This window comes from Stegastes partitus, unplaced genomic scaffold (genome assembly GCF_000690725.1).
Source record: "Stegastes partitus isolate 25-593 unplaced genomic scaffold, Stegastes_partitus-1.0.2 Scaffold248, whole genome shotgun sequence".
Lineage (NCBI taxonomy): Eukaryota > Metazoa > Chordata > Actinopteri > Pomacentridae > Stegastes > Stegastes partitus.
This window is the reverse complement of record NW_007577979.1, coordinates 67106-80003: the sequence shown is the minus strand read 5'-3', so window position 1 is coordinate 80003 and position 12898 is coordinate 67106. Positions and strand designations below refer to the sequence as shown.

The 12898-nt window shown below is 38.6% G+C and overlaps 2 protein-coding genes across 6 annotated transcripts in view; both read left to right on the top strand.

Moving 5' to 3' along the window:
- The first annotated feature begins 1430 nt into the window (after window positions 1–1430).
- On the top strand, window positions 1431–4989 carry rpl36 (ribosomal protein L36). Its single transcript, XM_008281849.1, has 4 exons — window positions 1431–1502; window positions 3694–3788; window positions 4367–4501; window positions 4866–4989. The coding sequence occupies exons 2-4, from the start codon at window positions 3696–3698 to the stop codon at window positions 4953–4955; spliced, it is 318 nt and encodes a 105-aa protein (XP_008280071.1). The 5' UTR covers window positions 1431–1502; window positions 3694–3695; the 3' UTR covers window positions 4956–4989.
- Window positions 4990–10364: 5375 nt separating this feature from the next.
- The window catches only part of pde6d (phosphodiesterase 6D, cGMP-specific, rod, delta), a 25032-nt gene continuing 22498 nt past the window's right edge, over window positions 10365–12898 (top strand). For all 5 annotated transcript variants that reach the window (XR_520197.1, XR_520196.1, XM_008281848.1 and 2 more), the window contains exon 1: window positions 10365–10634. Coding sequence is in view for 3 of the 5 variants with exons in the window: in XM_008281848.1 (XP_008280070.1) it covers window positions 10585–10634 (50 nt within the window). In the remaining 2 variants the exon portion in view is untranslated. The remainder of the gene's footprint in view (window positions 10635–12898) is intronic.

The following is a 12898-nucleotide window of genomic DNA, read 5'->3' as shown; positions in this document are numbered from 1 at the left end:
TCCAGCTAATACAAGATGCTGCAGCCAGCGTTTTGACAGGAACCAATAAGAGAGATCATATTGCTTCCTTATTAGCTTCTCTTCATAGGCTCCCTGTAAAATCTAGGATAGACTATAAATTCTGTCTCTCACATATAAAATTCTTAATGACCACCCTCCATCTTATCTTAAACACCTTGTGGTACCATATCATCCTAACAGAACTCTTCGTTCTCAGACTGCAGGTTTACTTGTGGTTCCCAGAGATCCAAAAGTAGAATCTTCGGTTATCAGGCTCCTCTGTTGTGGAATCAGCTCCCAGTTTGGATTCGGGAGGCAGAGGGCGTCTCTACTTTCAAGATTACGGTTAAAACATTCTTCTTTGATAAAGTGTATAGTTAGCGCTGCTCAGGATCACCTAAACTGTCCCTTATTTATGCTGTTATAGATTTAGACTAATGGAGGATTTCTCATGATGTACTGAGCTCCTCTACTCTCCTCTCTTTTTCTTCTATACAGTTATATATCACCTTTTCATGTCACTAATTCTGCGTTTCCCACGACATCCTGTGTTTGTTCTCTCTGTGGGGGTGTCTCTGGATCTGGAGCTACACATATCTGATTTACTGCCGCTGGCCTCAACGACCTTCAAAATGTTTATTGTTCTGTTTTGCTTGCTCTCCATCTACTATCCTGCTATACCCACCCCAACCCTTCTTGCTATCCCCCACCCTCTCAACCCCACTCTCACCAGTACAGGTCGAGGCAGGTGGCCACCTCCTCTTAGCCTGGTCGTGTTGGAGGTTTTTTTTTTTCCCCTCTTTGTTAAAGGGTTGTTGTTATTTTTTTTGGTTCCTTCCCTCTATCGCCGACTGCTTGCTCACAGGAAATCCAAAATTCTCTGTTTAAAATTCATAAGGTCTTCACCTTGCTATGTGAAGTGTTATGAGATTACATATGTTGTGAATTGGCGCTATATGAATAAAATTGAATTTAAAATTGAATAGTTAAATTGCTAGTTATATAGTGGCCATCTTTAGATGGAGGGTTAATCTCCATCACAGCTGTCAGGACTTTACTGTTACTAAAGTAGTAGTTAGATTATCATCAAACATGGGCTGAATTTACAATGTTTATGAAATCATAAAAAAATACGCTGTTAGGTATGTAGACAGTTTAATAATATGCCATTAGTTTAGATGTAGTCTTTCATTTATTTGTGTATTAAGTTGTATTATCTGTCACTTGGTGTTACTGTCCGATCAAATATTGGGTGTGTACAGTGTCTCTCTCCGTTACTGTGGTAGATATGTAAAAATGAAGCCGTGAAGAACATTAAATGTGGTCTATGTCACAATGCTTTATTGTTTCACAGCGCTTTATTGTGAAACGTTACCTACTCCAGCCCGATAGGGGGCGCTGTCATGTCGACATCACAAAGGCGTCTTCCAGGTCAAATCTTTCATTACCCCGGTTCTCGTAACCAACAGTCCTTCCGGCTTGACCGCCATCACAGACACCAGGTAGGGTTTTTGTTGTTCCTAAGTTTTAGGTGAAAGCAGCTTTTAATCTTCGCCATCCTTCGTTTTCTGCTCGACATATTGACACCACTATAGTCCCCTACCTCCATTTTACACATCTGTCCAATATTGTAGCACAACATAGAATTTAAGTAATGTAAATTTAAAGTCCGTACAGGGACTCACCAACATCTCCGAGTACGTTCGTTCAACACACTTTACCAGCCAGTGACTCCTGAAATGTGGACGCGTTGTTACGTACAATCACTTTTTTTTAATATTATAAAAGGATAAAGATAATTATGGTAATATTTTAATATTGGAAATTTGGACAAGCATAACCAAAGTCGCGATATTAGGACGGAAACGTTTTTGCACGAACCTCGTCCGGATAAGAACATAGGCTCAACGTGTCTGGTTGAAATACCTTTTCCAGCCACTGTGCTACTATTGCATTGTATTATTTATGTCTTTTGATTTAGTTGAAACTATCCTTATGTGTTGCTTGTCACTGTCAACTTCGTGTTGAAAAATAGCGTTGTTGTCAGAAAGATATCGAATAGACTTACATTAAGTAAAACGAATTTTTGAATTTTTGTTTTGTACAAGTCCACTTTTTACACAGCAGACTTGGCAGGAAACAAGGTTCAGTAAATAATACTGGTGGTGCTTCAATTATAGGTGCTTGACCCAGGAAGGAATTGACCGTTTAGGCCTTTATTATACATATCTATGGTTCCATTTAGGTTTAGGTTCCTGAACTTAACATAGAGGCATTCCATTTCCAACAATGAATGGATGTGTTTTGAACCTGTAAGATTGTTTTCTGTGTGAATTGAAAAATACATGAACCTGAAGGTTGAACTGCATTGACAGTCTGTAGGAATTAGGACTGTATGTTATATGTGTCATTTATCAAAACTGATGTGCACATGCCCAGTAGTCATTGCTTAAAATGTGTGTGAAGTAAGGCAAATTATCGCAAACAAGGCAGGCTACTTTTTTTTTCCCTTCTCTGTGGACCTGTCCATGGGTTAAGTAAAGGATAGTACAGAGCCTCTGTATTACACAAGCTCAAAAATACATGTAGACACTCATACAGGGGAGGAAATGCAGTGTGACTCGCTTATCTTTGACTTACCCAAAGCTTTTAACTCTTATATAATGTAGTTTAATGAAATGCAATGCATAACATTTTATTTGAGTAAAATCTGTGGTGCTGTCCACTGTGTCTGACACTGCCATCACTGTAGCATTAATAGCGGTAAGTGGTTTGTCCACGTATATCTTTCAGTCCTAACCTGTGTACCTTGAGAAATGGGCTAAAGTGTTAAAAAAAAATCTTCTAGCCTTAATTGAAAAATGATCAATATTCATCATATCTACCAATACAGGGCTCTGCGCAAACTTTTTGTCACAAGCAACATATATGACTTATCAATAGACACTACAGTTTACTGATGTTCCCTGAACGCCTCACATTGCAGGCTGCAGATAGTGCTGCTTGGTGGCTGCAGTATGCTCAGACCGGTGTGTGAAATTACATTGAAAATAGTTACAATAGGGTATTCTAATGTCAGATTTGTCCAAGATAAAAACACTTATTCTTTTCCACATGCACTGTGTTCTACGAGCAGAAAAGGCTGCTTTGGGCAACACCAGTCCAGCTTAATAATCATCATGTACTTGCACCACTGCAACCACTTAAAATTGTAATTCGCACACACACAAAAAAAAGGTGACAATCTGGAGCCCTGCGATACAAAAAACTGTACTGTGATCGACTTTTCAGCAATATCGCCAAGCCCTAATGTCAAGGCCACCCAAAAAATGCTTTAGATGGCTTGCCTGTGTTGCACCATATCAGAGAGGTTCTAAATGTTGTTTCTTCTTCGCTTTGTAAAAATAAATAAATAAATAAACAAAAAACTTGTGGAAAAGCAGCAGTTGTATTGAGTTAACATAGACAGAGCTAGAGCCCATGACTGGTTAAACTGAAAGATTAATTATTATTAATATTATTATTAATATTATTAATTATTATTTACTGTTTTGGTTTTCCTGCTATCATATGTCAAGAAAACGTTGTTAACAATAAATTACAATGTCATGTTTCCATTTCGCATTTGGCCAAACACAAACAAAAAAAATGTTGTAATTTGCATTTTAACCTGTTTGTGTGTCTTCTTTTCAGACATGGCTATTCGCTATCCTATGGCTGTTGGCCTCAACAAAGGGCATCCAGTCACCAAAAATGTAACTGCTCCCAAACACAGCCGCCGGCGCGGGGTGAGTATCTGCTGATAGGTACTTTTTGGAAATTGGGAGTCAGATCTCGTCATCAAATGCCACAGCTTTATTTTTCAGTCATAAACAATGACTTGGTTTTGAGAAGTTAGATGGTTATTGCACTCATGGCACAAAGTACTTTCACCAGCGGCTTGCAATTTTTATTTGTGTGTGAAAGTGAGTAAGTGAAATTATAAAAGATGAAAGCTTAAATGTGATAATTATGGCCATTGATTTAATCTCTGATTGTCTGCAATGTTATACAGCATACTGGAGATGAGCACAAATTGAAGTATTTTGTACCTAGTTTTACACTCACATGTAAGACTGCACTTAGTGTTTTTAGGCTGTAGTGATGGATTGTTCTTGAAGAATAATTTTTTAAGTGTAAATTTTTGTATACAGCAAAAGCATTTTTTGGAGTAAAGTGCATATATTACACTGTCATAAGGTCTGCTTTTTACACAGTGATGCTTGAAATTGTTATTTTCTAGAATTTCTGGTGTGAAGAGTTTAACCACATAAGTAGAATTGTGTTTGAACAGTTTGTCTCACTATACCCTTTTCTTGTCATTTAGCGTCTGACCAAACATAGCAAGTTTGTTCGGGACATGATCCGTGAAGTATGTGGTTTTGCCCCATATGAGAGGCGAGCAATGGAGCTGCTGAAGGTGTCCAAGGACAAGAGAGCTCTTAAGTTTATCAAGAAGAGGGTAAGTTTGTATTTCCAGTCAAAAGCACTTAAAGGTGCATGCTGGTGTAAACTTAACATGAGTATGCACACAGTGTCAATGATTCGGCTTGATACTATCCCATATGTTTGCAACTCTTCAAATTCAACGCAGTGTGTGTGTGTGTATATATATATTTCCTTTTTATTTATTTTTTGTATGTACAAAGTTGTTGCAGTCTGAGATTTATTGAGGGCTTTATGCAAATTTTGAATTTGTCCTTTTGTGACCCTATGATTTTCATGATGCCCTATAAAGGCTCCATAACAACAGGAAAGCTCAGCATTTACACACTGCTGAAGTGAGTCAATCTAATAATAATGTTCATGTTTTTGTTTTCCACCAGATTGGCACTCACATTCGTGCCAAGAGAAAGAGAGAGGAGCTCAGCAACGTACTGGCTGCTATGAGAAAGGCTGCCGCTAAGAAGGACTAAACAGTCACTTAATAAACATTTGGTAAACTACGAATTTCTGACTTGTCGTCTGCTTGTTTTTAGTTTTGTTTTTAATGATTGTCAACAGTCATCTGACGGGTGTACTATGAAGCAAGATTAGTGGGTTAGTAAGGTATGTTGAGTTTCAAGTCAGAGTTTTCATGAAGTAGGCTTGATTCAACCTGGCGAGACCACTGTGGTAACTTAAGCTGTTGGGCTAACCTGGAGCCTGTACTATGAAGCAAGATTTGAGGTTATTGAGGCGATATCAGGTTTAACTCTGGGTTTCTGGTACTACAATGTAGGTTCACTTCTTACTGGGGCACATCTCCATTGTATTGTGTTCTGAACACCAGCCTGTTCAAGAGCACGGGTATATTACAAAGCAAGTTTGAAATAGCCACGCTTTTTGTGTTTAAGGTTGTTCGCCCAGGGGTGAAGGGTTAAGATGTAATGTGACCCTATTTCCGCACAAAGTGAAACGATCATGTGCAGCTGCTTAAGTCAATAGGTTGTTTTATGGGGAACAGTGATGTGTGTGCATTTTTGACAGCTGCACATTAAAGCTGTTTAAACATGATATTGTCATTAAGTGCATTTGGGTCTCACACTGTCCCATAATGCTGGATATTACTTTCATCTTTAGCCAAATCAAAGTGAAAATAATGTTATTGATTGAATATTCTCAGTAGTATATGTTTTATTTCTGCAATTTCTGCATCACCAATTAAATACATCAGGTTCTTTTGGCAGCATAACACATGTATAGTGTGCGATACTGCAGCTGCACAGCATCATTCATTAATATTAGTAACACACAGCTCAACATGTTTGCAAATATAACATCGTCCCTCAGTATAGAATCCGTGATGCTCAAATAATTGTCAGGCTGGACAAAAAACTAAAGCCCCAGTCAGAGAACAGGGGTGTCATGAAGGTGGTTTTCAACATTCTTTGTTAACTCAGGCTTGTGACTTCACACTCGTTAAGAGAATTTTCAGGAAAAGATTTGGTTAAAGGTAGAGGCTTCTTCCAGGCGATTTAAATCTGAAACTGATAACCTGCTCCAACCAGGTTACCTCCACACCTTTAGTTACCATGGTGATCTAGCCAGGTAAGAGGAGAGCCACATTTGTGATACTGAAAACTGAATTTACTCTCAACATACCTTGATAACCCACCAGGGCTTTGTAGTGCAGCCCTCAGGTTATGTTCCAGATATGAGATCAGCATATATAAAAGCGCCTCCTACTGATCAATCAGTTCTTTTGAAAATCTTTTGAGCATTAAAGATCCAGAGATGCATGGTGCACAGATAGTGAGAGGATGTGGGTTTTTTAGAGCTGCAAGTAATTTCAGAGCTATTTCATTGTTCTGTCTGACTTTGTAGAGCGATATAATCCTAAAAAAAAAAAAATACAAGAAGACAGATGTCTCGTAGCCTGATTGTTGACCTTATGAGATTGGAAATAAGCCTTTTGTTGATTTAAATTACAGTTTTGCATTTGTTCTTTAGTTGTTCCCAAACCATTTCAGCAGCTGAAAGTATGAGCCTTAAACTGTCCTACAGCCAAAGGAATGAAACTTAATGTGACATTACTGCTACCTGTTTTCGACCGAGCTGGTTTCAGTGCTAGTTCGGTGCCAGAGCCTGAGTTAGCGCCAGTTCTTTGTGTTTCCACCACTTAAGCACCGGCTCCAGGTTCTCAAAACTGTTGCTCAAGAACCAAGTATGTCAGGCTGTGGGTGGGGTTATCATGACCAATGAGACCGGTGGAAACAGAACCGTCATTTTTAAAACAAGTCCCGAGCGAGTAGCTACATTTTTGAAAAACTAAATAGGTAAAAATGGACCCCAAATCCAAGCAGCAGTGGTCTGAGGAGGAGAGCCAGTGCTTCCTGGTACTGTGGTATTCAACTGAAATCCAAAATGAAGTTAGAGGGAGCCTCTCAGACCAAGCCTGTGTTTGAAAAAAATCCAACAGGAGATGGCTGCAGCCAGGTACGAGTGGAGCCTCCACCAACTCCTCAAGAAACTCAAGAAACTGAAAAAGGACTACAGGGACCAGAAACGGCCACGTATGCTGTGATGTACTGGCAGCTTACAGTGACACAATAGTGTGGCTTCAACTTGACTCCTTGCCAATGAAAAAGCAAACATGTTATTAGGAGGTGCGAGATTTGAACCTACTAAGCACTGGCACTAGCACCTCGTTCTTCTTGGTGGAAAAGGGGTATGGTCCACATCACCATTAAAATAGTTTTGTTGTACAATCTTGTGATTCATAGTGATAATTATACTGACTCTTGAATCATGAATAAGAAACCTTCATCTGAGCAACTTGTACACTGCAAGGTTGCAGCTGAAGCAATAGAACTCTTGCAGCCAGAACAATGCAGTTAAGCAACATGTTCATTTAATAGAATACACAGTTGTAATTATAGTCAGATCTACTCGTGCTCTAATAATTTGGTAGTAACATCGATAAGCCTGTTTACATTAACACAGTCTGCAGTTTTTTTTCAGCTTTTCCTTCTGGTTTAGTTGTTTTACTTTCAGTCTGTATTATAATTTTAAAATATTTATATTTTTCTAATATTATAGTTAACTCTTAATTTGTAAAATATGTCACTCTGGTGCCGGTAGATCAGTCCCTGTCTGTGATCAATCATCTGTTGCCAACTCCGCCTCTTTCATATGAGTACGCCTCAGAGATGGATTCACAAACCCTGACCTGAATCCAACTAAGTATGCATTCCACTTGCTGAAGACAAAACTGAAGGGAAAATGCCCCAGGAACAAGCAGGAACTAAAGACAGCTGCAGTAGAAGCTTGGCAGAGCATTACCAGGGATGAAACCCAGCATCTGCTGATGTCTGTGGGTTCAAGACTTCATTCTGTCAGTGACTGCAGAAAGTAAATGCGACGATTTCATTTCTGAGGATGTTAGTTTGTCCAAATACTTCTGGTCCCTTTAAAATGTGGAGGCCACATATAAAATGTGCTGTAATTCCTACACTGTTCGGATGTACATACCCTCGATATTAAAGCTGAAACTCTGGACTTTATGCACATTATGATGGTTTCATTTCAAATCCATTCTGGTGGTGTACAGAGTTAAAATGCTGAAAATTCTGTCAATGTCTAATTATTTATGGACCTGACTATATGCAGACTTATTGATCTCTACATTACTAATCCCATCGAATGGAGCTGTGCAGTTACTGTATGCATCATGTTGTCATGGGAGTCCAACACGTATTCAGCTGGTGATGCAGAAATCACATAAAAATGTTTTTGTTTGGTCCTGATGTGCTGCCAAAACCATTTACACTGCTGGTCATGCAGCTGTGAGAACAGATTAGAAAATGGATTAGTCTATTGGAATTTTTCACAGAGAATATTCAATCAATAAAACTAATTTCACTTTGATTTGGCCAAAAATTAAAGTGATATCCTGCATAATGAGACAGCGTCAGACCGAAAAGCACTTCAATACGAGATCGTGTTTAAAGATAAGATAAGATAAGATAAGATATGCCTTTATTTATCTCCCGGTGGAGAAATTCACATCGTTGACAGCAGCTTTCAACAGACGTACACAGATACGACACAGGAAAAAACAAAAAATAAAAAAATTAAATATATGAAGTTTAAAAGCTATAAGGTGCAGCTGTCAGTCATAAGCAGTTCCAGTGATCAGTTAAATGGTAAATAGTCTGCACTTGCATAGTGCTTTTCTACCTTGGTGATACTCAGAGCACTTTACAGTGTTTTCTCATTCACCCATTCACAGACACATTCATACACCAATGGCGAATTGGTAAATGTTTTAACAAACGATTAACAGTTTTCTACCAGCATTTCTGTACTGTATCATTTGCAATAGCAGTGCTTTTAAAAGTCTAAGTCATAAATTCTTATATTTCTCATGTTTCTCTATTAAAACATCCTGTTGTGTTGTAGGTCACACACAATCAGCACATTTTGTGCAGAAGAAGAGTCACATGATGCGTTAAACGGCCCCTTTCATGCGAACGCACACAGAGTTCACACAGCAGAAAGCCTGAGTTATCAAAGAAAGTTGAAAACCACCTTTGTGTTACCTGTTATTGCTGACTGGGGCTTTAGTTTTTGTTGAACTGACTTACACAAAGAAAGCCCGGCTATGTCAAACTTGATTTGTAGTACAGCCCTCAGTAAGGAATCCCTTAGCAAATGTGACAGATTCAATTAGACAATAGTGTAGCTTGGTTTACTTTGTCAGAGGGGAAATAAACAGAATCCAAAGCAGATGAATTTCTAAAGCTAGGATGCAGCACAGACTTGGAATAGAAATGCATGGTATGGGGCGAATAATATGCAGATGTTAATGGTATATTTTTTATTATTTTTGTAGCATCCTTACTTTGACCTTTCATAGCCATAAGAATTCTGTCTGCCCACAAGCAAAAACAATGCATTACCACAGGTTAGTTAGTTACACAATAGAAAAATACCTGTTGGTGCAATTCATTCAACCCAAAAGTGTGTGTCTCAGACTTAAAGTTTTTCTTTCTTTCCGTTTTTTTCTTTTCTTAACTAGGAAATATAGATGTGGATTTTGTATTCAAGAAAATTTTAAATGTAGGCAGCAGAGGGCCTGCAGAGGCCCATGCTAAATATGGATGGTTAACGTTGCTTGCTAATTGAGATGTATGTGTAACAGGGTCAATGGTGCAGCAGTGGTTGTGGGTTAAATATATATGTGTTATTGTATTAGTAGTATATAATATACTATACATATTTTATTTTACTGTTGTTAAGTTTTTAGTGCTTAAATATAATTATTGTCATTTTTTAAATGTACCCCTGTCATTAAACACTGCCACCCAGGTAAATTAGTCTAAACCGCCACTGGTACACAGAATAAGATTTGCTTGCATACCTGCAACTCCTAATTGCTGCTGGCAAAACTTGATGTGTTTATTACCGTTTATATGTCAGCAGGATCATTTAAAAAAACTGCCAGGCCGATTTTCATGAGACAGGGTGGATAGGCACCCGAACCCGTGAAATTTTAATGAGTAGCTGGTTTGGGTTGGGTTGCTAAAGCATGTGTTTCCTTACATTCTACAGAGCCAAACTTAAACTTCGTCTTCTCAGTTTTTTATATCAGAATTTCCGACTAAGGATTTTCATTTTCCAGATCACAGAGATGTGTACTTTTTGGAAGATAAAAGAAGTTGTCGACACACGGACCGCGGCAATTTGGTCCCTTCATGCAGCGCGTGTTATTGCAACATCCATGGTGTACGGCGTTGCTACTGGTGACGCGTCTCTATCCACTTTAGTCCCACCCCTAATTCATACTGTCCTTGTGATTGGCTGGTGGAAGTTCCCGTTGCCTTTACTGGCTACAGTAGCTGTCTGTTCGTTAGCTGGGTATATTTAGCTGATTGCATTATCGGATCAGAATTAACCTGCAGACCTAAAGTACAGAGTGAAGTACACATAGTGAACGCTATTCTGGGCTATTGTTAACTAGCACTCTAGTTAGCTAACTAGTTGAGCTAACGTGAACAGCGGCTTAGTTATTTCTACAAATTGTAAGTTGTCTGTGCGGAACGAAAACAAACGGTTTCTGACATGTCTTCAGACGAAGACAGGGCCAAGGAAATTTTGAAGGGCTTCAAACTGTATCCTTTTTGCTGTGTGTGGGCGATGTTTTGCAAAGGTTAGGCATATAATAGTAGGCTAGCTGTCTATCCTGTCAGTTGCTAGCTGCTTAGATAACGTCATCTGACATTGGCAAGAATGGTTGTAGCATCTTGTGCCTGCTGTTGAGTCTGTTGGTACTGGTTAGCTGCTGTGGCTAACTTGTTGGAAGCCGCACTCAGCTACAGAGCTGTGTTTGTCATTATTGGATGTAATTAAAAAATGCTCCTGTGTTTAGAAAGCTGGGCAATTTACATCTGAGTGAAGGCCTACTAGCTAAAGTGAGTGGCCTTACCTTGTGGCTTACTTGCTTGACTAAGTATTGAACGCGCTTAGTGGAAGCTACGATTTAAATGCAATTAAACGAAACCTATGCAGTAATAGAGAGTGGTGACGTTATAGACTCAGGTGGTTGACAGACGACAGTTGTTCATTGTCACTCTAATGTACTGTTTGTAGCTGAAATTTAAAATCTTTTATATGAGTAGTCGTACGCAAGTTTGATAGCTCTTTAGTGGTTTCGAATGTATTGGAAGTTGTCAAACCCAGGTGTGATGTGATGAACTTCGTTCCAAGAAGTACATTTTGGATGCGGTATCTCGTCCACCAATAGAACAATTTCCAGTGTTGTCAGATTTTAATGTGATATGCAGTGTACTGTGCTGGTGCAAGTTTACAATCCGTCTACAGTGGTTTGACTTGAACCAGGCTTTATATTATGCATATTCTCCAACGCGGGCTGCACGCCTTGCAGTGATATATTTACGAGCTGTGTTGTACATCACCAGGTCAGCAGAATGCCATAGCACTTGTATTAATTGTATGCTTGTTAATTTGTAAATATACTGTCCCTTAACCGCTCCGTATTAAGCTTGTAGCACTTGCATGTTTCACATTGACAGTGGCTCTTCTGCCTGTGTTTTCTCACAGTTTAACTTAATATACATTGCTCAGGACAACCATATCTAAAAGACTTAGAATTTGTGTATCCATTAGGACTTGATGAACATTGTCCTTCTCTGTTCAATAAAATGTCAAATTTCACTGATGATTTCAAAATGAAACACAGAGAAATCTGATGTGTTTTGATTTGTATTTTAAACTGCTAAATGTGCTTATATTTAGAAAAAAATGAAGTCTTTTCAAACACCAGCTGTCCACTTTACAGTAGCAACTTTTGCCCATACTTTTACTTTTTTAAAACTTACATCTGTAGATGAGGGAAAATCCCTTGTATAGATCATCTTAGATTGGACAGACAAGGGGTAAACCTAATAGTGGGGTTAATTTACATGATTTATTTTGACCTTTAATTTTGTTTATTTCAGTATTCTGTATTTTTAACACTCAGTTATAATCTGTATGTCTTGGAGTAAATAACAGTGAGAACATCTTGCTGATACCCATTTCCCTACTTTCCCCATCAAGCTGGCTGCCCACTTTTTTGGTTTGTCAGTTTGCATTTGTATTTGCTTAAGGGAAGGTCTTGAGTATGAATGTGGTTGTTATGTGTGTGTGCAGCCAAATGCCACTCTCTTGATTTTGGAATGCTCATCTTCTTGTGATTGATCTGGGTTTATTAGGTTAAGTTTAAGCTAAGTTGCTTGTAAGGTGATTTTTTAGAATCATGTCATGTCATGTCGTCATCATACAGTCAAATGATGACAGTGCAGAATGACTTGATGCTCATGGTACACCAGTAACTGGCTGTGTTGTTCCAAGGCAAATCCGATCTAGTCATGCAGCACAGACAATGCAGATTTACTGCTACTAAAAGTAGCTATAGTTCCAAAGGCTTTTTTTTTTGTCACAGTGGTCTCTTAAGTTTATGAGGTTATATCTGGACTGAATTATCCCGAGTAATACCTTCTGAAAATAGGATCCATAGCACTTCTGACTAAATTAAGCCTGTAGAGTCCCACCGTGTCTACACAAAAGGAGCAGAATGATGGCAAACAGCAGCAGGAGCTCCAGTGCTTGGTTTGTTTCTACAAAGGACGTATTAAGACACACTACTGAGTTGTAAGTCAACCACATTTTGGAAGGACTCAGAGCCCAATACACAATTACTGTAGTTACACATGCAAAACAGAGGAAAATTGACTTAAAGCCTTCAAATATGCTTTGGGACAAATTTGAATGTATACTTAAATGCATGAATTAAAGCTACTTTACAGCCTGTGTATACAGCTGGAATAACTAGAATAGAAACATATCTGTTCCATCAGACAATGTGAAATTGACA

What these genes read in the sequence shown, in the direction of transcription:
- rpl36 (XM_008281849.1), top strand. Translation starts at nt 3,696, where the DNA reads ATGGCTATTCGCTATCCTATGGCTGTTGGCCTCAACAAAGGGCATCCA. An exon ending in AACACAGCCGCCGGCGCGGG is followed by an intron (nt 3,789 to 4,366) that starts GTGAGTATCTGC and finishes CTTGTCATTTAG; the next exon opens with CGTCTGACCAAACATAGCAA. An exon ending in TTAAGTTTATCAAGAAGAGG is followed by an intron (nt 4,502 to 4,865) that starts GTAAGTTTGTAT and finishes GTTTTCCACCAG; the next exon opens with ATTGGCACTCACATTCGTGC.